We start from the raw sequence: 25,386 nt of genomic DNA on the forward strand, positions 1-25,386 counted from the left end.
AAAGGAGGGAGGAAGAAAGGGAGGGAGGGAGGAAAGAAGGAGGGGGAAGGAAGGAGATGAGGGGGAGGAAGGAGGAAGGAGGAAGGGAGGAAGGAAATGAGAGGAGGAGGGATGGATGAGATGAGGGAAGAAAGGAAGATGGGGGAGGAAAGAAGGAAGGAAGGAAGGAAGGAAGGAAGGAAGGAAGGAAGGAAGGAAGGAAGGAAAAAAACCTGGCCCTTCAATTGTGTAAATTCCATATCATTCAATAGAATTATTAGTGTGTCTGCTGTCTTATGCACAGGGGGAAAAATATCTGTGTCAGAGCTGAGTCGTCCTTGGCTACTCACCGTTGAGGAGAACGGCCGGTAGTACAATGCCATTTGCAGAATCTAAGCAGCCCAGCTCTGCCTCCCGCTACTTTTTACTCAGATGAAAGACTGGGTAGAAACTTTCCCTACCCTTCTTCCAGTTTCCTCTCCTGCCTTTGCAAGAACGGATTGTACAGCTTCTGTCTTGGTTGCCAGGGGCCTGTCATTTCCAAATGACAACACCCAAGGAACTGCACCAGCTCCAGAAGAACAAAGCAAACAGGTGTGCCTGCATTTCCTCCAACAGAAATGCCTGAGGGCACTTCGACGTGGACTCATTCGAGGTAGGAGGATGACTTAGAACAAGGAAGATCTCCCAGTGCTTAAAACTTAAGGGGGGAATCTACTACCTGATAGGCAGTGAGGCGGAAGGGAGAAAGGATCTAACGCGGTGGTGGGATTCAAAACTTTTTACTACCGGTTCTGTGGGTGTGGCTTGGTGGGTGTGGCCCTGTGACTGGGTGGGCATGGCTTTTCTTTTTTTGCTTTTTTGCAGCCACCCCCCCCACATGTTTTGGGGCCTTCTGGGCCTCAGGGGAGCCTCCTGGGGGGTGGTTTTGCTCCCAGGAAGCTCCCCTGGGGCTCAGGAAGGCAAAAAATGGAGAGGGGGGGCTCTGCCTCCCCCCTCTTGGGCAGAGCAATAAGACAAACTAGGGGTATCCCAGCGTAGCTGATTGTATGAACAGTTGATTGTTGGGAGGGAAAAAAAAAAAGAAATACCTTAAGGGGGGAGAATCAGGCGGGCAGGGTGAACGAACATCAGGTGGCCGGACAGGACAAGCAAGCTAGAGGTGACCGGGTCAGGGGCGTGGCCAGCCAGAATGTACTACCGGTTTGGTGACCCACACGAAATCCTTGCTACCGGTTCGCTCAAACCGGTGAAAACCGGCTGAATACCACCACTGACCTAATGGGGAGCAGAATGATCTGGAAGCTTGGATCTGCTTTTAAAGATCTGCCTCTTCCTCGCTGTGGATTCTGGTAACGGCCGTTGCCATATAAAAGCCTGGGCTTCTCTTAGCAACTGGGTTGTAAGCTAAAGCCCACAGAGAGTAATGAGTAAGCAACAATGGTGGCTTACCAGGTGGTGACAAGAGTATAGAAGACCTATCAGAGATGGGAAACACTTTTTCCCTCGACCACAGACAGGATTGGGAGCCCAGAGAGGAGATCCCCTTAGGCGAGTGTTTCTCAACTTTGACCACTTTAAGATATGTGGACTTCAACTCCCAGAAATGACTGGCTGGGGAATTCTGGGAGTTGAACTCCAGATATCTTAAACTTGCTAAGGTGGAGAAATACTGCCCTAGACGACCTTCAATGTGTGATGACCCGGGGCATGTCACAAAGGCAACACAGTCAGATAATTAATAAGAGTCCCTTTATTAGCTCCAACTTTGCCCCCAATGTCCAGGTTACCTTCTGGCTGGAGAAAAACTCTCCCAGGAAAATCCTTTGACTGCAGAGAATTAAGTCCCAAACATGGTCAATACGAATTGTAACTATAAATCCAATCAAGCCAAACTGAGGCAGGGCAGGGGCAAGAATTCCAGACATGAAGGCACGGCAAAACTCACACGGTTGGGAAGACGCCAGGAACACAGATAAGCAAAGACAACACCAGATAAAGTCACGTTTGCTTCCAGCATTCAGTTCTTTTAAGCTTTCATTCCCCGCTGTAGCTAATGAAGGGAATCAGGGCCCTTTCCTCCCCCATAAGCCTTGGAAAGGGACCCTAATCTTCTCTCTAGTGAGTCTCCTTACTGCTTTAAAACTTGCTCAACATTAAAACATTAGCTTCCCCCTGCAGTATTATAGTTTCCATTTGGTATCTTTGCTTTCCCTAAATGATTGTGGTTCAGAAGTCTGACTATAAATACACACACAAAAGGATATGTCCTATTGGTGGCCAGAGCAATAGACAGCGGGAGGTTCAGAGGTGGTATTCAGCAGGTTCTGACCAGTTCTGGAGAACCGGCAGCAGAAATTTTGAGTAGTTCGGGGAACCGGCCAATCCCACCTCTAACTGGCCCCGCCAACCCCATCTATTCTCTATCTCCTGAGTCCCAGCTGATTGGCTGGGTCTTCTTTGGTTGCCCTGCCCAGGAGAACGGAGCTGGAAAGCAGGTTAGTGAGGTGGGGAGGGAATGGGGATTTTGCAGGATTCTTCCCCTGCCACGCCCACAAAACTGGTAGTAATTTTTTTTGAATCCCACCACTATGAAAAACCTATGGGAATCTACCAGCTTCTATGGATTTCTCAAGCTACCAAACATCTTCAAATGTCCCGTTGCTCGATTTGAAACTAACAGAGTGACCATCACCACGATGGGAGTCACAAAGAAGAAATTATAGCAAGCCATTGGCTGCAGCAATTCCCTTGAGGGAATGCGACCTGATTGAAAAGTACTGGAGAAGACAGCCAGGAGATACAGCCTTGGAGGAAACCTGTGGGATGGATCCCAGGTTGGGGTTTTTTTTTTTAATTTAAGACACAAAGCTAGATGTTATGGGTTATACTCACGTCTGTCAGGTCAAAGTAGGAAGATACACGATCAGGTTCAATGTAGGAATCCTTAAAAATAGAAAATAAATTTCCTGTCATTCCCTTCCAAGGACCATGTTCCTTCCAAAGCTTGGGCCATCTCACTGTCCGAGAGACGGAAGGAAGGAGAAGCACATAATGTATGGATATTAATAATATCAATATTGTGACAACAACAACACTAATGATAATAATATAACAATAAACAGTGAGGGAGGGAGGAGAGAGAGAGAGAGAGAGAGAAGAATGAATGAAGCAAGATGGAGAGAGGAAGGGAGGAAGAAATAAAGAAGGAAGGAAATGAGAGGGAGGAAGGAGAGAGAAGAATGAATGAAGAGATGGAGAGAGGAAGGGAGGAAGAAATAAAGGAAGGAAGGAAAGGAGGGAGGGAGGAAGAAAGGAGAGAGTGAGAAGAATGAATGAAGCAAAATGGAGAGAGGAAGGGAGAAAGAAATAAAGAAGGAGGGAAATGAGAGGGAGGGAGGAAGAAGAGAGAGAGAAGAATGAATGAAAAGATGGAGAGAGGAAGGGAGAAAGAAATAAAGAAGGAAGGAAATGAGAGGGAGGAAGGGAGGGAGGAGAGAGAGAGAGGAATGAATGACGCAAGATGAAGAGAGGAAGGAAGAAATAAAAAAGGAAGGAAGGAAAGGAGGGAGGAAGAAAGGAAAGGAAGGAAGGAACATAATTTATTTACGGCGAAATATTATATGGGTGGACAAAGCTGAGCCAATAGCTAACTACATCCTACTAAGAGAGAATCCAAGATGCTGGATATCTCTGTCCAAAAGAGAGATGAGAGCCAGGCTGTTTTTATTGATGGGGAGTACACGCATCTATATTAGCCACAAAAGCCAGGCACACAGGTGCAAAACCCAGATCATGTCCTAACCATTTGAGATGGGATTCACACAAAATGATGGTTAGCGGCTTAAAAAGATTACGCCCCGTCAATTCCCAGGCAAAGCAAACAAACTGACCTGCCCCGTGTCTGAAGGAATCAGGAGATCAAACCAAACTCCATTTGATGAGACTGCCAAAAATCAAACAGAACCAGCTCCTTGATGGTTATTGCCAAGGATTAAAAATAAGCAGTATTTTCACGCCAGCGTGCGGTTTATCTTCAACTCTGCATGCGATCAGGTGGTTTTCAAAATTCTCGTTTTCCTTTTCCTTTCGGGCAAATCCTTTCATATGAGATGGGGGTGGGGGTGGGGGAAGAGATCTTTTTTCCAAGCTCTGCTCTGCTCCCATCATCCTATCTTGGTCTGTGCTGGTATATCGGCTGGCTGGCTGGTTGGCTCGGTTTGCAAATTGCTTTGGGGGCACTTTTGCTGTCAGCAGGATGGGTTTTCAACCTGTGGAGCTTATTTATCTCCCAGTGGCTTAAAAAGAACATTCGGGAGTTTAAAAAACTGTTTTACATGGTCTGACTTGCTCCCAGTCTTGATAAGGAAACCACGCGGGGGCGGGGGGGGGGCAATAAAACATGGAAATACAAATAATGGAACTTGTAAGCCTGTCCTTTGAACCTCCCTCAACCCAGAGGTGGGATTCAGCCGGTTCTGACTGGTTCACAAGAACTGGTAGTGAAAATTTTGAGCAGACATAATAACATTCTTCTGCTAAGTCAAGGTCATGTGGTTTCTGCACCTGGGTGAGGTGACGTCTCAAGTTGGTTCTGGAGAACCGGTAGTGGACATTTTTGAGCAGTTCGGAGAACCGGAAAATACCACCTCTGACTGGCCCTGCCAACCCCATCTCTTCTCTGCCTCCTATTGAGTCCCAGTTGACCGGCTGGGTCTTCTTATGTTGCCCTGCACAGGAGAACGAAGCTGGAAAGCAGGTTAGTGGGGTGGGGAGGGAAGGGGATTTTGCAGTATCCTTCCCCCGCCATGCCCACCAAGCCATGCCACACCCACCGAGCCACGACCACAGAACCGGTGGTAAAAAAAAATGTTAAATTCCACCACTCAATTCAATTCAACCTTCCTGTTATAGACAGGTAGCAGTGGTGGGATTCAAATTTTTTTTACTACCGGTCTGTGGGCATGGCAGGGGAAGGATACTGCAAAATCCCCATTATCCTGTTAAGGAAGTTTTTAAAGTTCAGCCAAATTCTCCCTTCGTCGCCTAAGCCTTACTCTCCTTGCCATCTAGGACAGCAGAGAAGAACGATGGGATTCCTTCTGCCAGAGGAAATGGCTCCTCACAAGTTGGCCATGATTAGTGTCTTCTCAAACGCTTACAACCTAAGAATGGCAGGTGGTAATTTGGATCTTGAAGCGGAGGAGCACAATAAGCAATGCTGAAGCACATCCTGGTACATTCATCAATCTTTCAAGCCATTGGCCTTCAGTGGTCGGCCTTGCCTGTGTAAATCTTATGCTTTCGTGGCTTTTAATTACAAGCACCATATCAAGCTTCTCCTTGGAGACAGGACCATAATTGCTTGGGAATGAGAGTTGATCATTAGAATTGACTCGGTGGCCTTTCTTGAGTCATTAGGCCAGGACAAATCAAGGGATTGGAACTGGGCTGTGCATCGCATGGGAATATTTAGGAAATGGGAATATTTAGGAATTAACCTCGTGCATAACGACACAATGCCTTTACAAGGGCCAGCAATCATCCATTAAAATATTTGGCATTTCAGGGGCTTCTTATTTCTGAAAAATATTGCCTGCAGGATCTTAACAGAATAACAGAGTTGGAAGGGACCTTGGAGGTCTTCTAGTCCAACCCCTGCTCAAGTAGGAGACATTATACTGGTTCAGAGAAATGGTTGTCCAATCTCTTCTTAAAAACCTCCAGTGTTGGAGCATCCACATTCCACTGGTTAATTGTTTTATCAGGAAATTTCTCCTTAGTTCTAGGTTGGATCTCTCCTTGATTAGTTTCCATCCATTGTTTCTTGTCCAGCCTTTGGGTGCTTTGGAAAATAGGTGCCTCTTCTTTGTGGCAGCCCCTCAAATATTGGAATGCTATATAAGCATTTTATTTTATTTTATTTGTTTGATTTGTTAATTGCTTACAAGATAATAGGTATAAATATAAACATAGTTATGAATACATGGGTACATATAAAAAAAAAAAGAAACAATAGGACAGGGACGGTAGGCATGTTGGTGCGCTTATACACGCCCCCTACAGACCTCTTAGGAAAGGGGTGAGGTCAATAGTAGACAGTCTAAGGTTAAAGTTTTTGGGGTTTGAGGAAGAAACCACAGAGTCAGGTAGAGTATTCCAGACATTGACCACTCTGTGGCTGAAGTCGTATTTCCTGCAATCAAGTTTGGTGCGATTAACCTTGAGTTTGTATCTATTGTTTGCTCTAGACAGGTAGGACATTGCAATGTATGATTTTATATACTATACTTAGATCGGACCGAAGGCCGTGTGATTCTAGGTTTTCATCTTCTATAAAATTTAAGTGATATATTTTTTATCGTATAAGATAGAAGATCTGGAGAAGAATTTAAGGGTTCAAAATTGAGGTTCCTATTAAGAACTTAGCAGCTTTCCCTTCCTTTCCAACACTCAGAGTTTGTGTAGCCAAAATTGCACAATTTGTGACCCAACAAGGAGGTCTCATAACACGAAGGAATCAAATATTTGTAAAATTGCAACATATTTGGGAGAAGGATTTAAATGGGGGGGGAGTAAACTCAAAACTACTTTATGAAGTCAGAATATGATCAAGTAGTCCAGGAATGTTGACCAAGCGTTTGCAGAAAAAGGCTACTAGAAGACTGCAAGCAGCTGCCTCACAACACATTACGGTGACATCTGCTATGGTCCACCTTACTCACAGGATGAGGTCGAATGGCATTTGTGGGAATTTTACCCACAGAGGAATGTTGTGAAATCTCCTTAATTCCAACGAATGACTCAAGCATATAAAATCAAAGACAAATTTCATGGGTTGGGTAGGTTCCAAACTTGGTCATCGGTGAGAGAAACGCAACGTTGAGGACTTGAGACTCAACAGCTGCTGGGTCCTGGAAGGGTCCATTTAGGAACACTAAATCAATTCCCCTTCCCTTGTCTGGACATGCCTTCTTCGTGAATTACCCATCTCATCTGCTTCTCTCCATACACTCAGGTAAATGTCAACTGCAATTAATCCTTCTTTATCTGATTAAACTGGAGGTGAACTCACCAGCTATTTACAAGCAGTCTTCTAGATGAACAAAGAGGAAGGGTATATATATACATATACATACATGCTTGGGAATGTCGCCATATATTTTCCCATTGCTATTCAATTTGAGAGTTAATTGGATTGTAACGAAAAGCATTTAATCTCCCCGGGAGCTGGTTTAATAGAGATGCACCAGCCCTCTCCGTGACTTGCTACCCCATTCAAAAGGGGTGATTTTTAAGCAGGCCAAAGAGATGGGCATCGTCATCAGGGTGTAGTCCCAGCTGCCAAACGCTGATAGGATATCGAGCAAGACGATAAAAGCTGACAGATTACACACGTAACTCTCTGAACAGACAAGCATTTCACCAGTTCGGGTCAGCCTGTTTCCCAGAGATAAGGCGCACGCTAGAATATTGAAATCATGCCATTCCGCCGCCAGGATTTCGGAGCGTTGTGTTTTGCAAGTGGGGGCAAGTCTTCAAGTGATCCAGGGGCTTTCCACCCACCATCTTTAATTGAGGCATCAATTTATTTTTATTTTTTTAATGCTGCTGTTTAATTAATGACCAGGTTTAAATCGTCCGGCTTTCGACACAGGGAAGGAGGTGACCGCACGGCGCTTCTGGGAAACCGTTGGCAAGAAAATTGTAGAGGCTTGTTTGCCAAGAGTGAAAAGTTAACTTGAAAGGCACCCGGATAAGTTTGTAACAAAAGGTAGTCCTTGGCTTAGAAGCCACAACTGACCCCAACATTTCTGTTGCTGATTGGGACATGGGTTAAGTGAGTTTTGTCCAGGGGTGGGCTTCAAAAAATTTAGCAAAGTGGTTCTCTGCCTGGTTGCTGGGTGGACGTTGCCATGGTGGGCGTGGCCTAGTTGGCCTCCTGCACCATGGCAGGGGGGCATTCGAGCCTCCGGAAGGGAGAAAACGGCCTCCGCAGGCTCCAGAGCAGAGGTGATATTCAGCCAGTTCTGACCAGTTCTGGAGAACCGGTAGCGGAAAATTTGAGTAGTTTGGAGAACCAGACAATCCCGCCTCTGACTGGCCCTGTCCTCTTCTATTCTCTGCCTCCCGTTGAGTCCCAGCTGATCGGGAGGGGAGAAGAATAATTGGGCCTCGTGAGGGGAATGGCGCTGAAGGTTGGAGCTGTGTGAACTGCGACAGTTGGGATGCGTTGCTGCTTACTGCGCAAATGCAGCCGCTTACCTTTTCTAGGCCAAGGTCAACCGTCTTGGAACACCAGATGTGTGAGACGCCACCTGAAGATGTACCCACGTCACATTATACACATCTCAGATTGGATGTCCGGTTTGAATTATTCGAGGTGGGTGGGGACTTGGGATAACTTGCTATCTATAATTTCCACACCTTTTATCTCAGATCTTGCCTTTCCTTTGTTGCTACCACTTCTTATTCACTAAAAGTATATTCCTCTATAAAAACTGGAGCCTAAAGTTTTCAAGTTGCTCAAGGGTTGAGCCATTCAACACAGATGTCCTGATGGTGGGTTTGGTTAATGAAGAAAGGAAGGAATTAAAACAACCGAGCCATCTTTCTATCTGTCTGTCTGTCTGTCACTATTCAGCCCTGCCTGCCTGCCTCTTTCGCTTTGGCCATCCTATTCTGCTTGGCTTAGGATTCTAATTAGCGCCAACAATTGAGGTTTCGTTAATGAGTTCGCTATAACAAGAACTAATGAGCGTCTTTCACTGGGGCCGTTAATTAGCACTTCAAAAGCTCTGTTTGGCTTGTGGAATTAGCTGTACATCATCCAGCAATCAAGTGTTTTGTGACAAACCCAACAAGGTTTTTCTGAAGCAAGCCTGAATGGGCGGGGTGCTTGTAAATTGCTGTGGCACACAATCTCTTCAGTGTGTGTGCATGCACGTGCATGTATGTGTGTGTGTAGAAAGCAGAATCCAGGCTCTTTATTTTTTTTCTCTCCTTTTGTAGGAAAAAAACACACCCAAAGGATCCACGGAGAGGTAAAATTCTACCCTCCAAATCCTGCATTTTGTATCTGAATACTAAGCCAGTTTTGAGGGGAATTAAAATACGATCTGCAAAGCAAAAACAATAGCTGCCTCTCATTTAGACCTAACTCTTCTTGGTGGAGGTATTTCTTTCTTTAAAAGGCTTGCCGCTCCTCTTCCTCCTTTGGAGTGAAATAAGGGCGCACAAGATCGGCCATTTTTAGAACTTCTCCCCACTCGAAGCTGTGCAAGAAATTGGGCACCAGTTTCTAGGAGCATGAATTCGGCGAGCGTTCTGGGTTGGCCCTGATATAGAGGTTGCTACAAAATGCAAGGACTTGCCTCTTTCCCGTTCCTTTCTTTCTTTGAAACAGGCTACATGGGGTAATCAATGAAAGGTTGGGAGATGGATGGGTCTCCAACATCAGCAGAAGTCAAAAGAAAAGCTACCTACAAGAGGTAAAGACTATCGCTTGGTCCTTCCAACCCTCACAGTCCAGATGTTTGAGAACTGCAGCTCAAAGGAGGGAGGAACATATCTACCAGCTGGCTGAGACATCTGGGAGTGCAGTGCCCACATAGTTAAAGGACGGCTGGTTGGATGCAAGCAATGTTAGCAGAACTTCTAAGCGACGGTTGTCGAACCTACTTTTAAGATTTGTGGTCTTCCAACACCCAGAATTCCCCAGCCAGAATTCTGGCAGTGGAAGTCCACCAATCTTATAGTTGGCAAAATTAGACGTCCCTGCTCTAAGAGATGAGAAGGATGGCTGTTAATATAAGTATTGTCCACTAGATGGTGGTAGGAAGATTGCAAAAACAAACAAACAAACCTGAGCCCATCGGCACAAAAAAAATAAAATAAAAATGGAAATAATTGGAAAGGCTGCCCAGATTTCTCAAGGCGTCCACCTGTAATTCGCAACTTCAGCCCAGTTGGAAGAGGATTGGCTGCCCACAGTGTGCCAGGAGCACAGAAGGCCTGCCGGATGGTGCCACACTACTTGAGAATTCAACATGCTGCGATGATTCTTCTTGTACCTGAAGCAGATCCATGTTCTTGCCTGCCAGGGTTTGTCCTTTTAGGCACAAGCAATCAGAATTAGATGTAATGTGAATTTAGCGGCTCCTCTCCTCTCTCCTTTCCTTTCCTTTCCTTTCCTTTCCTTTCCTTTCCTTTCTCCTTTCCTCTCCTCTTCCTCTTCCTTTCCTTTTCTCTCCTCTCTCCTTCTTCCTTTTCCTTTTCCACTTCCTTTCCTCTTCCTTTCCTTTTCTCTTCCTCTCCTTTCATTTCCTCTCCTCTCTCCTTTCCTCTCCTCTTGGTTTCCTCTTCCTCTTCTTCTTTCCTTTCCTTTCCTCTTCCTTTCCTCTTCTCCCCTCTTCCTCTCCTCTCCTCTCCTCTTCCTTTCTTTTCCTTTCCTTTCCTTTCCTTTCCTCTCTCTTTCCTTTCCTTTCCTTTCCTTTCCTTTCCTTTCCTTTCCTTTCCTTTCTCTCTCCTTTCCTTTCCTCTTCCTCTTCTTTCCTTTTCTCTCCTCTCTCCTCTCCTCTCTTCTTCCTTTTCCTTTTCCTCTCTCCTTTCCTTTCCTTTTCTCTTCCTCTCCTTTCATTTCCTCTCCTCTCTCCTCTCCTCTCCTCTTGGTTTCCTCTTCCTCTTCTTCTTTCCTTTCCTTTCCTCTTCCTTTCCTCTTCTCCCCTCTTCCTCTCCCTCTCCTCTTCCTTTCTTTTCCTTTCCTTTCCTTTCCTTTCCTTTCCTTTCCTCTCCTTTCCTTTCCTTTCCTTTCCTTTCCTTTCCTTTCCTCTCTCCTTTCCTTTCCTCTTCCTCTTCTTTTCCTTTTCTCTCCTCTCTCTCTCCTCTCTTCTTCCTTTTCCTTTCCTCCTTCCTTCCTTCCCTTCCTTCCTTCCCTTCCCTTCCCTTCCTTCCCTTCCCTTCCTTCTTCCTTTCCTTTCCTTTCCTTTCCTTTCCTTTCCTTTCCTTTCCTTTCCTTTCCTGCCACTCTTGATTCCTGACAACTGCCTGAACAAGCTCTTGCAGTTTTCCTAGCCAGGTTTTTCAGGGGTGGTTTTGCCCTTGCCGTCTTCCTAGGGCTGAGAGAGAGAGAGAGCGGGCCAAGGTCACCCAGCTGGCTTTGTTTGAAGCTAGAACTCACAGCCAGCTTTCTAGCCTGATGCCTCTACTCGAAAATGGCTCTTAAGGCCACATGAACAATTGGAAATACAAATTATCTCTCTAAAAGCATCGCAACAATCGGCGGTGTCATTGAAAGAAGAATAGTCTTTGTGTGTTCTGAAAATTTCCTGTGCCTTTTTGCTACTTTCCAATCGCTGCTTTCACATGTCCATTTTATTCATCAAATTTCCACGCCACCCATCTCTCCAAAGTGACTCTTTTTAGGGAATGATTTCGTTTTACTGAATCCACAGAGATCTGCTCTATTCTCTTCCCTCTTTCTCCAGTTCTCCCAGATTTTGACCTGAGCCATCCAGTTGGATGACTTTTGTCACTCAAAGGAGTGCAAAAAAAAAAGGCCAAATAAATTTCTCAAACTTTCATGGGGGATGCAGGCCATTTAAAGGGGAACCCCCCCCCCGAATATTATACTGGTAGGTTGCACCCAATAGTAGCTCACTTGCTAACTGAGTTGTAGAAGAGCTAGGGAGGCAGAAAGGGGAAAGCAGTAACACCTACATTGTGGTGTAGTGCTGCAAATCCTCGACTCACACACATTTGCATCCGATGCTAGGACACAACTAGGAAAAGATGGCTGTTGTGTGGACTCCTGTTTTACCCATTTTTTTCATCATCGCAGTTTGTACCAGAAGGCTCCACATGTGTGGCTCTTGAAGATCTTGTCAACATTGGCTGGAAATTTGCTACTTCTTCTACACACAGCCCATCTGTCTCCAACTCTCCCCTTTTCTGTTTTCCTTCACCCAACTTTCAATTTCATTTCCATCGTGCCCCTTTTGTTAGATTTTGCTACTGCTAAAATCTAACCCAGATAGTGATTACACCCAACCCAACTTTATGGAAACACCAAAGATCTTGACCTATATGGGGAAAATAAGCTTTAAAATAAGCTTTATCTAACAGCCACCTTCTCTTTGCTTTCTCTCTGGGTCCTTCCAATTTTCTACACCCAACTAGATAGCCCACCAAGATATGGAATAGTTGAGCTCTAATGCCTTCTTCCTTTTGTGTCTGTTTCTTACATTAAGATTGATGGAACACCCCAAGGCCTTCACTTAGCCAGTGGTCAGTCTGGAAGCCCAACGAAATGATTTTATCCATGTCCAGGTTTTGCTGATGTCAGTCTTACGGTCACAGAGCTGACAGTTATGAGCTGGAACTGGGCCTGAGGTCTAGAGATAATGTAGCTGTAATAGCCAGCAATGCGCTAAATGGGTTCACAATCAAATACTCGTCATCTTGCTGAAAGCTTTGAAACTTAGCAGCCAAGTTACTTCTCAGAATGAAGCCAGGCAGGAATTTCTCAAACCGTTGGAAAATTCAATTCGAAGATTGGATTAGAGGGGTCTCATTCCCAATTGGGAATCCAATCACCAAATCAATTCAGGACACCAAAGCGGACTGGAGACATTCAGATGGATTTATCAGTGGGTGGAACCTTCTAAACATGCGTGCTATATACCTGTAGAACCTTTTTTTTATTGGCTTAAATTGATTGGATGATCTCAATCAAATCCATAGTTGGAATTAGTTTTGGGGTAACCCGTCCCTCAACGTTGACATAATTCAGGGGGGAGATGGGGGATGGACAAGATGCTCTTCATCTACAAACAGGTCTCATCTGCACTTGGTCATGGTTGTTAACACCCATTGATTTTTCCTGTCCCTTGGGTTCACCAATTCATAAAACCATCCAGGGCATCATTTATTCTCTCTAGTTTCTTCCTGACTAAGAACAGAAGAATTGTGGAAGAACAGAAGAGAAGGACCAGGAAACTCCAACAGACTTGGAGAGATGGTGGAAGGGATGGGCCTTGGTGTCTATTTAATGACCCAAAGATATTACTGTCTCCAACATGGATGAACCTATGACATTTGGGCTACAAGAAACAGGTGGTGTTTAAACATCTGGTAGAGTTGCTGCATTCTTCTGTATTGCAATCACTGCATGCCAACCAAGCTACTGTTTTGGGGATTCTGAGGTTGGGTTAGCCCATAAATTGTATGCTTTAAGAACCTACCTCTTTGCAAGCCACCCTGCTGCTTATTCTTGGGAACAGATATTACAAGGGTGTCATGATTTCTACTGTTTTCACAGTCAAAGAGAGCTTCGCTCTATGACGTTGCTAGGAAGCGAGGACCATAATAAAGTAAAAGAAAACGCTCACAGACTCTCTAGCTGAAGTAGTCTTCTGTTCAGTTTTGGAAGTTGGCCTGGTCCACGGTTCCTTGATTGTCCCGAGCTCCCCCACCAACTCTGGATCCAGGACGGGAAGTCCATTTGTGGCTGATGAAGTCAGAAACCCATCTGGCCTCTAGACAGAACAAAACAAGAAGACATTACGATGGCCAGCCTTTTAGTTGCCTAAAAGATCTCGGACCTGTTTCTAACCAAGGAAGAGTTACCAAGCTTGCTATATAAAACACACCTTCAATAGTTGGAGAAATGTTCCATGCACCCCTAAAAAAACTATTCAATCCTAGATTACATCAACAGAGGGATAGAATCAAGATCGTGTGAAGTATTAGTACCGCTTTATAAAGCCTTTAGTAAGGCCACACCTGGAGTACTGCATCCACGTTTGGTCCCCACCATATAAAAAAGACAGTGAGACTCTTTTGGGGGGTTGGAGGGAAAATCATATAAAGAATTGTTGCAGGAATTGGCTATATACCTGAAGGCCACATGAGAAACAATGGATGGAAACTAACCAAGGAGAGAAGCAACCTAGAACTAAGAAGAAATTTCCTGACAGTGAGAACAATTAACCAGTGGAACAACTTGCCTCCAGAAGTTGTGGGTTCTTCATCACTGGAGGCTTTTAAGAAGAGACTGGACAGCCACTAGTCTGAAATGGTTTTGGATCTCCTGCTTGAGCAGGGGATGGACTAGAAGACCTCCAAGGTCCCTTGCAACTCTATCGTTCTCCAAAGCACCTGGAAGCAGGACAAGGAACCATGGATGGAAACTCATCCAGGAGAGAAGCAACCTGGAATTAAGGAGAAACTTCCTAATGGTGAGAACAATCAACCAGTGGACTATCTTGCCTTCAGAAATTGTGGCTGCTCCATCCCTGGAGGCTTTTAAGAAGAGACTGGACAGCCACTTGTCTGGAATGGATCTCCTACTTGAGCAAGGTTTGGACTCAAAGACCTCTAAGGTTTCTTCCAACTCTGTTATTCTGTTAAATATTGTTGGAAAACTCCGCGTGCAACCAACTGAAGAAGGATTGTGCATTTTGGTCCGAGATTTCCCTCCCCGTTAAAGCATCACCTTCGCTCAATAAGCATGACAAAATAGACTTTGATTTCCATCAGCGGCCCTGCCGTAGAAAGCACTCGTTTGCTACCTTCGGGGAATAGAAAGACCCCTCTGGATCCTTCCTTAGGCAATCTGTTTCATGTTCCTCCCTAGCACTTATGTGCAATTAGTTTCGAGAGACAAAGGGCTCCTATCCTGAAGACAACGTCAAGCCAAGCCGTCACCAAGCTTTGATCATTGCGTCTTGCATGGATTTCCTCCTTTTACTATTAAAGTTGCTGGCTTTCTTTTTAATCGGATTCCACACATTCTATCATTCTCCTCTGAACCTCCTTGAAGGACCCCTTCTATTCTGCCTCCCTCCTTCTGCTTGGATGGGTAAAACCCTACGGGGTCTTTTAATGTCGGGTGAGAAAAAAAAATGACCTCACACCGTCCTTCGTGGGATAAACCTCAACCAAAGGCTGTTTAGCACGATTTCCAGGAGGACCACCCCTACAGCTAGTCCTCGACTTAGAGCCATTCATTGAGTGACCCTTCAGAGTTACCACGGCATTGAGTTGGGTAGGATGACTTACAGCTGCTCTTCATACTTAAATAAATAGCAGTAGCACTTAGATTTATATACTGCTTCAGAGTGCTTTCCGGCCCCCTCTAAGTGGTTTACAGAGTCAGACTCTTGCCCCCAACAATCCGGGTCCTCATTTTATTGACCTCAGAAGGATGGAAGGCTGAGTCAACTTTGAGTTGGTCATGATTGAACTCCTAGTAGTGGGCAGAATAGCCTGCAATACTGCATTTTAACCACTGCACCACAATAGCTCTTCCTTCCTTCCTTCCTTCCTTCCTTCCTTCCTTCCTTCCTTCCTTCCTTCCTTCCTTCCCTTCCCTTCCCTTCCCTTCCCTTCCCTTCTCTTCCCTCCCTTCCCTTCCTTCCTCCCTCCCTTCCTTCCTTCCTCCCTCCCTCCCTCCTTCCTTCCTTCCTTCCTTCATTTCCTTCCTTCCTTCCTTTAGCAACCTCAGAAGGATAGAAGGCTGAGTCATCTTCGAGCTGGTCAAGATTGAACTCCTGACAGCGAGCAGAATTAACCTGCAATATTGCTTTCTAACCACTGCGCCCACCACAGCTCTTCAACCAACTAACTAACTTCCAAGGCAGCCACACAACAATGACTCAATGGTTCTCAAGTTATGTCCTGTCCTCCCTGAACATAGCTGGGCAAATCTGTTCTGAAGCTGCCATCGAGAGGCATTTAAGGAGCATAACAAATGGCAGATGGTCTTGAGCAAACAGAGATGGGTGGTTAATTAAGGAGAATTCCATCAAGGCTTAAGGCAACCTCTCCGTGCTCACCAATAGGATTTCTTCATTTCCTACAATCCTAGGGCTAACTGGCTAAATTGGCCACTCTGTGTGTCTGGCAGCAAAGTGGCTACCGCCAATTCTGATGCCGTGACTCCAGGCTGTGACAGCTTATTTGAGTCTTAATGGAGAAGAAGGAGGTAGGACTGCTATGTCTATTCTTGGATTCATCTTCTGAAATACTGCATCTGTCTCCGGACTTGGAAGAAAGGAGCAAACAGAATAACAGAATAGTGTATACTTCCATGTCGAAACTACCAAAGCACTTTCGTGCCAGTGACATCAACGTTGCCCTTGGGATGCCCAGTTGGGGGATTCCTTTCACATCCCCATCAATGAGTCCACCCAAGTGGTAGCTATTTATTTATCTACTCCTGTTTTTAAACAGCTAGTTTGGCAGGAACCGGGGTGAATGGTGGGAGCTCACACAGCAGCACTCGGACCTCAAACACAGACTTGCAAATTGTCAACCCAGCATCCTAACTACGTGAGCCACCCTGGTCCTTCATAGCAGAATATCAGCAGAATAGCACAATAGGAATTTGGAGGTCTTCTAGTCCAACCGTTGAAGTCAACTCATCTTCAAGGTTGAGATGCACCACAAGATGATCTCCTTCTCTTTGGGATATTCAGAAATATCTTTGAACCGATGACTCAGTGGGTCACAAGTTGTCTAGAAAGTGTGCTGGTAAAGTCTTTGAGTCTTCTGGCATCATATTTTACCAAGGTTCCATTGGATAGAAGATAAGAGCAATAGGATTGGAAGGAACCTTGGAGATCTTCTAGCCCAACCCCCTGCTCATGGCAGGAGATCCTATATCCTTCTGGACAAATGTTTCTCCAATCTCTTCTTGAAGAACCTCCAGTGAAGCTCCACAACTTATGAAGGCGAGTCGTTCCACTGGTTAATTATTCTCATGGTCAAGAAATTCCTCCTTATTTCTAGGTTGCTTCTCTCGATTACTTTCCATCCATTGCTGGAAGGAAGATCCCTGAGATTTTGCAGTGGAGCTGGCTGACTGATACAGAATGCAGGGCGTCCGTTGTCCTGTACCTGCCCATCTACATATTTCATTCAGCTGGGGAGACAAGCTTGACCTCAGCCAACCTTCCTTGGCATCAACAATGAGGCTTTCGCCTGGCAAGTGTCAATTAAACTCAAACAACCCCCAAAAGGACTTCCTGCAAAAGGCAGGCCTCATTGTCAATCCCGCCAAGCTGACCACCCAGATGGGGCCCAGAATCGACTGGAATTATTATCGCCTCCCCTGCCCCATCTGGTTAAAAAAAAAAGAAAACTAAAGGAGCAAACCTTGACCAACGAAGTTTGCCTCATCTGCTCCTCTAATTCAATTAATTCCCCCCTAAAACTTCCTCTGGGAACAGCCAGCGGAAACCGGCAAATTTTTCTTTCGACAAAGACATTCGTTTTTTTTCCCTCCCTGCTCCATTTCGCCGTGGCCTCGCTGTCTGCCGCTCATTAGTTGTCTAACAAAGCGAAGCCGGTGGACTCTCATTCCCGCTCGGTAGTAATTCTATCACTGCTCTATAATTTCCACCGCAATCATGATCTCTAACGATGCTGGGAAAAGGGGTGGAAGAGGGCTGGGCTTAGAGGAACAGGGTTGCAACTCACAAGAAGAACATTCTTCTGCTGGGAAAACAACCTCCAGCAAGAGATGTGAGAGTGTGCATGGACGTATCTATCTATACGGATAATCTTCCTCATGACCAGGATTTGGGACCACAGTTTGGGACCGCTAAGCAAGGCAGTGACTTGAGCCTGATTTTACGACCGTTTTTGTTTTTTTTTGCATGGGTATTAGGCAAACCATTGTAGTTGTTAAGAGAGTCATGCAGACTTTATGTGTATCGGCTTTTAACTTATTGCCCAATGGAGCAGGGAAAGAGACAACGGAGAAACGGGCAGGGCTGCTTACACAGACCCGTAACTTTATGAAAAGTACAGCTATAAGCAGTGTGGCTGCAATACGTTGTGTGACCAATAGAGAGAAGCCAAACAGCATGGAATGGTAACTCTCCATTGCCGCCTAGTGGCCGTGTGAAGAATGCTCATGGGTGCTATTACCGTAAGGGTGGGAAGAGGAGGAGGAGGAGCAGGAGGAGGAGGAGAAAGAAGAAGAAAGGAGGAGAGGAAGAGGAGGAGGAGGAGAAGAAGATATTAATTGGGGGGGGGCCTGCAGGCAGCTGGTGGACTGACCACCCCGGTTGTACATCATCCCACATCATCTTTTAATTTATGTACTCCCCCCCCTCACCCACTAGGCACTTAGCAATCCATCAGCACCTGTCACTGGGGAGGGGGCCCCACAACACATGGCAGCATATTGAATTTCACTCTGATCAGCCAAGATCTTCTTTTTGTGTGTATTTAAAAAGAAAACGAAAGGAAAAGATGGGTAAGGAAGGGAGGGGGTGGAATCGTGTTAAGGCAGTTTAACGTGGCAGCAAGCATGAAAAAGAAAGAAAGAAATGATGGCTTAAGATCCCTGTTCCTTTTAGAACTAATTAACCCCCATGGATGGCTTTAGCAAGCTCCATAGATGTTCCAGAGCCAAGACACACATTCTCTCTCTCTCTCTCTCTCTCTGCCTTTCTCTTTCTTTCTTTCTCTCTCCTTTCCCATTTCCTCTCTTCTTCTCTCCCTCTCTGCCTCACTTTCTCCCTCTCTTCTTCTCTCCCATTCCCTCCCTCCCCTTCCTTCTCTCTTCCTCTCTGTCTCTCTCTGTGTGTGTGTGTCAAATAAATTAAAATACAGGATTGTGAGCTTCTTGCTTTTAATGGAAGATAGACAGAGGTCTGTAGGATCTAAGGTGTTGTCCAGAGTTATAAATGTGTATAAATGTGATGTTTTATTATTGTTGTAAAGGTTGAGGACATTGGTGGTTCCAAACTTGTACTACTACTACTACTACCACCACTACTACTACTTCTTCTTCTTCTTCTTCTTCTTCTTCTTCTTCTTCTTCTTCTTCTTCTTCTTCTTCTTCTTCTTCTTCTTCTTCTTCTTCTTCTTCTTCTTCTTCTTCTTCTTCTTCTTCTTCTCCTCGTCCTCGTTCTCCTCCTGCTTTTCTTCTCTGCTTCTTCTCTCCTTCTTCCTTTCCTCTTCCTCTTCTTCCTCTCCTCCTCCTCTACTTATTATTATTTTTCTTCTTCCTTCCTTCCTTTATCCTCCTCTTCCTCTCCTTCTTCCTCTACCTCTCCTCCTCCTCCTCCTCTTCTTCCTCTTCCTCCCCCTTCTCCTCCCACTCCTCTCTCCTGTTTGTGTATTTGTGTATTAGCATGAGTGGGGGAGGGTCTCCACAACCGACAGTCCTTCCAAGATCAAAACAATAATCAGCTAAATGAATTCTGCAGCATTTTCCCGCATGACCAGGAGTGATAATTTAGTGCAGCAGCCAGCTGGAAGAAACGGGGATTAATTCTGCACTTACTGACGCCCCTGTGAATAATTCATCACGTGCAGAGCCCCCACCCCACCCCCTCCTCTCCCAAGTGCTTCTCCAGACAGCCCGGCCCCAAACCCTGGGAAGGTGGGGGGGAGGGGACCCTCCAGATGAAAAGAGCAAAGGAAGTAACCCGCTAGGTGTTAATTTGGCCCCAGGTTGGAAGAAAGAACACAAAAGCATCATGGACACCATGTCAAGGTCCTAGAGGAAAAAGAGACTTCTGCTCCAATCAACACACCCACACAGGCAGGATGTACAGACAGGATCCCCGATGTATCATTAGAAACTTCTAATCGATCATCTATAGTAGAAGATCCACCTCTGGTTTCCATCTCTTGGTAGACGGCTCACCCTCTAGTATCCACCTGTGGCTCCTCCTTACGGCTAGATTGGCTCAATCTTCCGAAACTCTCTCGATCCACCTGATGATTAAAACTGGTCTCCAACGATGACAATCCACGCAGCTTGGCTGCAGAACTCAGCTCAGAAATGTAATCTTGGAGTTGACTTGATCCTTCACTGGTTCCCAGGAGCTTCCACCTCTGTGTGGGTGTGACGGATGCCATTGCTAAGCAAGTTCTACCCCTTCTTATATGAATTATGATATCGCGTGCAGCCACGAAAAGAGGTTGAATTTGGGAGACGCAATGCTCCTTGTGTCACCCTCAAGACCGCTTCCCGTCTTGCAAATGGTTCTGCCGAGAACAATTGTGGTTTGTGGGTCAAGGGTTGCCTGCAAAATCATCGCGTTTTCTCCCTCTCTCTTTTCCTCTTCCCTTTCTTATTTCCACCCAACAGCCTTCCATGATGTAATTTAGCCCCGGCGAGCTGAAAAGCGGTGCCTAGCTATGAATTGCTCTCAACAACCTGTGTTGTTTCAAGACTGCCAGCCTGCGGAGAGGAGAAAGGGAAGGCAGCCAGGGGGGGCGCTTTCCAAGGCCATGTCAAACATCATCTATATTCATGAAATGGGTTTAGGAGGCCTCACTCTTTAGTCGAGTCGGCTGCCCAGCCGCCTGGGGTTTCTGGTGCTTTTACAGGGCTTGGATAGAATCACGAGGAAGAGATGGAAAGAAACTTAATTCAATCCAGCCCCAGACCAGGCAGAGGTCTAACAAGATGGTAGGTTCGAAACAGTAAAAAAAAATTAGGGAACATTGTGTCACATCTGTTGTGCGTTTCCCTCTGCAAGAATGCCTCTTTAGACAAATACCACATTTGCATAGCTTTCATATGCCGAGCGAGACCGCACAAGCTCGGAAAGGCATCGATTTTCGAACAGAAGACGTGTTTCCAGGGTACTGGTTGAATATGAATTATTTTGCTCCCGAGAAGAATTGAATTCCAAGCATGGCTACGTGTAGAGGTTGGGAAACTTGTTGCGTTGTTCCCTTTGATCCCGACGCCATCCTATCTCCCTTTCCTGGTTGAATTCTTAAACCCGATGGGACCAGGGTCAAACGAGATGGGGTAGTTGGTGAGTTGGCCTTTTGTGGTAACCCACTCGTAGCAGTGGCTAAGACGCTGAGCTTGTCGATCGGATAGGTCGGCAGTTCAGTGGTTCGAACCCCTAGCACCGTGTCATGGAGCGAGCTCCCGTTACTTATCCCAGCTTCTGCCAATCTAGCAGTTCGAAAGCACGTAAAAAAAATGCAAGCAGAAAAATAGGGGCCAATTTGGTGGGAATGTAACAGCGTTCCAGGCGCCTTTGGCATTTAGTTCTGCTGGCTACATGACCACGGAGACATCTTCGGACAACGCTGGCTCTTCGGCTTTGTAACGGAGATGAGCACTGCCCCCTAGAGCCGGAAATGAGACTAGCATGGATGTGTGAGGGGAAACTACCTTTACTCGTAGCATTAACAAGAATTGGGCTATCACAATAAACGATAAAGCGGTTTATTTCATAATGTGTTTTCTTAACTTAGACCTAGAGTTTAATGTGTTGCGTGAACACCACACTCTCTCTCTCTCTCTCTCCTCTCTCTCTACTTCTCCTCTGTCTCAGTCTCTCTCTCTCTCCCTCTCTCTCTCTCTGTCTCTCCCTCCCTCCCCTCTCTTTCTCCACACCCCTATTTTTCCGAGATATGTGAAATTAAGGATGAGAACTATTCATTTTTCCAGTCCCATATGGATTACGACCACTTAAGTCCAAGGATTGACTGCAATCAAGACATTTGACATTCTGGTAGGAAGGTACCAAGTCTTTGTGAACGGCTGTTTCCTAACCTTACCTCTGAATTGACTAACTGAAGGCCAAGTTGAACAGTTGGGAGTCCACCAGATGTGGTTTTCATAGTGGTATCCTGGAGAAATAATAGGCAGAAGGCAAAACCAATTAACACAATCCACACAATCCGTGTGAGTTCGTTACTCACATTTCTTTAGAAGAATTCTAAAACCTTAATAAAATTGATTATGCAAGTTTCCTTCTTAATATTGTAAAATGGCTTTGCTGGAGAAAATGAAACAGCCAGCTAACCTAAGTTGTATTTTTTTTTAAAAAGGAGATATTCAAACAAGTTTTCAAGAAGCACAGGAGAACGAGAATTCTTCTCTATTTATCTCCACAAAGCGGTCATCAAAAGACTGGAAGGACTTCATTTGGTCATCCAGAGTTTCATTCATTCGTTGACTTATTCCAAAGACTAAGATGAACCCTCTTCTAAGACATATCCATGTCATTTAAGTTGACAGCTTGAGACAGAACCAATGCCATACTATTCTATAACAGTGTTCTCCAATCTGTGAAACTTTGAGATGTGTGGACTTTAGTCTCCAGAATTCCCCAACCAACATGGCTTTCTGAGAGTTGAAGTCCATACATCTCAAAATTGGCCCAACAGGAAGAGAATGACCTAGAGCACAAATGTGATGTAATTCATCCATTAAAAAACAACAACATTATTCCAATATAATTTGATCCATCCATTCCTACCTGGATGGGTAGATTTTCTACCCTAATTCCACTTCGGCTACTATCTGCCGCAAGTTTTCGGTAAACTCGGTTGGTCAGTGGCAGCACGGAATAGCCTAAAAACTTTGATGTGCCTTCCAGATCTTCTCCTGGTGCTGGCGGTGTTGGAGAAGAACAGAGAGTGGTTTAGCTTCCCCTTACTTTGTAGAGGCATACAAAAGATAAAATAAAACGAAGTGATTCGTCTTTCTCAGAATCTGCTAATTTTAGACTTCAAAGTCTTCCCATTCAGACTTCATTCTGGGTTTTAAAGTTGAGACTGAATGCGTGGTTTCTACATTGAACCAATATTTGGGAATGCTGGGATAGGAGTGGACCTAGGATGAATGTTCAAAAATTAGTCTAAAATGTTCTGCGTTGGAGACCCCTTAACCAAATGGACCCTTAGTTGGGATACCATTCAATGAGGCTTCTCAAGGAGTCCTTGATGCTCTCTGAGCTTGGTTGCTTTCTTGAAGACGTTGCATGACCCAACTAGGTAGCATCATCAGTGCTACAAGGGAGTGGGTTTTTTAAATTTCTTCATTGTTAACTATACCTCAATCAAGGAACTACCAACTCAGACAAATAATCATTCAGTAAACCACAGTCTAATACAGGAACCATCAAGACCACTCTCACCAAGACTGACAGGGCAAGCCACTTGTTAATAAACAGAGAGCCAACCCCACTCCCTACCAGCACTGATGATGTCACCTAGTTGGGTCATGAAATGTCCTCAAGAAACAACCAAGCTCAGAGAGCACCAAGGACCCCACAGATCAACCCTGAGCTACAAATACTCTTTTCCATCCTGTTAACTAAGTTTGAACTGATTATCTAGCTGCAAGAGGGTCTTCTATCAGCTCTGGACCCTACCTTAGATGCTACCATGCCCTACAGCACGGTTCTTACGATGACCTATGATCTGGGAAGAGTCGGCAAGCTTCTTGAGCTCCTTCTCATCTCTTAGAAAGAAGATGCCAGTTCCTTGTTACACAGCACACCTGGGACTTACTCGAACTATAGTATTCAATGAGCAAGGCCGTATCATCTGAAAAAGCGGTAGCACCATCCCTTCCTTGGAACAGGAAGGAAGTATTCCACATGGGTTGTTCAGGAGGTCCACCAAGCGAAGACACCTGAGGATTGGGGAAAAAAATAGGGTGAAAATTCAGAAGGCACCCCAGATGATGAACCCCAGGGTTGAATCAAGAAACCTTAATACACTGCTTGACTGAGTTCACACGGAGAAGAGCGCGAGCCTTTCTAATAGCCCTTCTGAAAAGGCAATAAAAAATAAACAGGCAATAAAAAGGAGGAAAGCTTTACGTATTAACACAGCATAACAATTTTGCCATAAAATTTAATTGCGCAGGAAGCCAGAGATAAAAACAATTGCAGAATATCCTCCTTTTTCGGATCCCATATAGATGACTCCAAGAAAGAGGGACCAGGGTGAGAGCAGATCAAAAGTCGAACAAAGCAAGCTTTCTCTTTCTTGGGTTCATTCAGATTTCTCCACCCTCAAACCCTACAAGAAGGAAGCGTGAACTCAGTAACCGTCATCTGTTTTTGCTCCTTAGTAAGGAGAGACATTGTACTTCATCAGTTCACAATTTCTCTTTAACCTCTACATTTAATACAGGTAATACTTGACTTAAAACCAGGTGGTATTCAGCAGGTTCTGACCGGTTCTGGAGAACCGGTAGTGGAAATTTTGAGTAGTTTAAAGAACTGGCCAATACCGCCTCCGACTGGCTCCGCCCCCTCCTATTCTCTGCCTCCCGAGTCCCAGCTGATTGGCTGGATCTCCTTTGGTTGCCCTGCACAGGAGAACGGAGCTGCAAAGCAGGTTAGTGGGGCGGGGAGGGAATGGGGATTTTGCAGTAACTTTCTCCTAGGAGTGGGGCGGGAAGGGGATTTTGCAGTGTCCCCTGCCACGCCCACCAAACCAAGCCACGCCCACAGAACATCACACCCACCAAGCCACGCCCACAGCTGATTGGCTGGGTCTTCTTTGGTTGCCCTGCACAGGAGAACGGAGCTGGAAAGCAGGTCAGTGGGGTGGGGAGGGAAGGGGGATTTTGCAGTATTCTTCCCCTGCCACGCCCACCAAGCCACGCCCACCAAGCCACAACCCGCCCACCAAGCCACGCCCACAGAACCGGTAGTAAATTTTTGTTGAATCCCAGCACTGCTTACGATCATCCCTTTAAGGGACCATTATTTCACATTTCATTGGATCGACATATTTTACAGGAAGGGATTTATTTTGCACATTAGGGATTTCTTTGTGTATCAGAAGGCTGCTGGCCTTCAACATTCCACGTCCCAGAACTGGGCAATGTAGTTTCTGCCCAAAAGAAATATACACGAGAAGAAAATTGCAATACCAATGTCTGGATTGGAGAAATTTGCATTGTTATGCTTTCTTTTCTCGTTTTTTTTTTTTTTTGGCATCAGGATCCTGCAGCCTGACTGAACTGACTTCGGAATGAGTAAACACCAATCCGTATCGGCCAAATATTGATTAAACGATACATCCCCAGCAATCAAATGAAATATATTAGAAAAGCAAAGCGTACAGGCAATTAGCAAATGAAGCATGCATTCTCTTCCCTCTCCCTCCAACAGCCGGGAAGGAGAGGAATGAGCCGGAAGAGAGAAATTCTTGCTTACATTCGGATCCACGCATACATAGGAACCCAAAAGCTGGGTTCACACAACCTGCTTAACAAAGGCAGATCTAATGGCTGGGGTTGCATGCACATGAGCTGCTACTCTTTGGTTACGACTGAATTATTTCGTTCATTTTTCTCTACCAGTAGGTTGATGATTCCTTGTGTGGCACAAACCCAGATATAATGGGTTAATCAGACTGCGTATATTGATTAAACATAATGTGTCTCTCTTCCTCCCCTTCTCTCTCTCCTCCTCCCTCCCTTCCTCTCCCCCTCTCTCTTTCTCCCTTCCCCCCTTCCCCTTTTTCCTCCCTCCCTCCCTCTTTCTCCATCTCTTCCTCCTTCCTTCACTCTCTTCCTCCCTCCCTCCCTCTTCCCCTCTTTCTTCATCCCTTCCTCTCTCACTCTCTCCTTCCTTCCCTCTTTTCCTCCCTCCCTGTCTCTCTTCCTCC

General features: G+C 45.4%; 1 protein-coding gene across 1 annotated transcript in view; it reads right to left on the reverse strand.

Annotated features, from left to right (window-relative positions):
- CCDC33 (coiled-coil domain containing 33) overlaps positions 1–25,386 on the reverse strand; it is a 100,117-nt gene that overhangs the window by 12,694 nt on the left and 62,037 nt on the right. The window contains exons 10-14 of the mRNA XM_087941566.1: positions 23,269–23,392; positions 22,233–22,366; positions 21,529–21,600; positions 13,368–13,514; positions 2,875–2,925 (exon numbers count right to left, since the gene is read on the reverse strand). Coding sequence (XP_087797692.1) covers positions 2,875–2,925; positions 13,368–13,514; positions 21,529–21,600; positions 22,233–22,366; positions 23,269–23,392 — 528 coding nt within the window. The remainder of the gene's footprint in view (positions 1–2,874; positions 2,926–13,367; positions 13,515–21,528; positions 21,601–22,232; positions 22,367–23,268; positions 23,393–25,386) is intronic.

Source organism: Pseudonaja textilis, chromosome 13 (assembly GCF_049901715.1).
Source record: "Pseudonaja textilis isolate UNSWEBS1 chromosome 13, rPseTex1.2, whole genome shotgun sequence".
In the NCBI taxonomy this organism is placed as follows: Eukaryota; Metazoa; Chordata; class Lepidosauria; order Squamata; family Elapidae; genus Pseudonaja; species Pseudonaja textilis.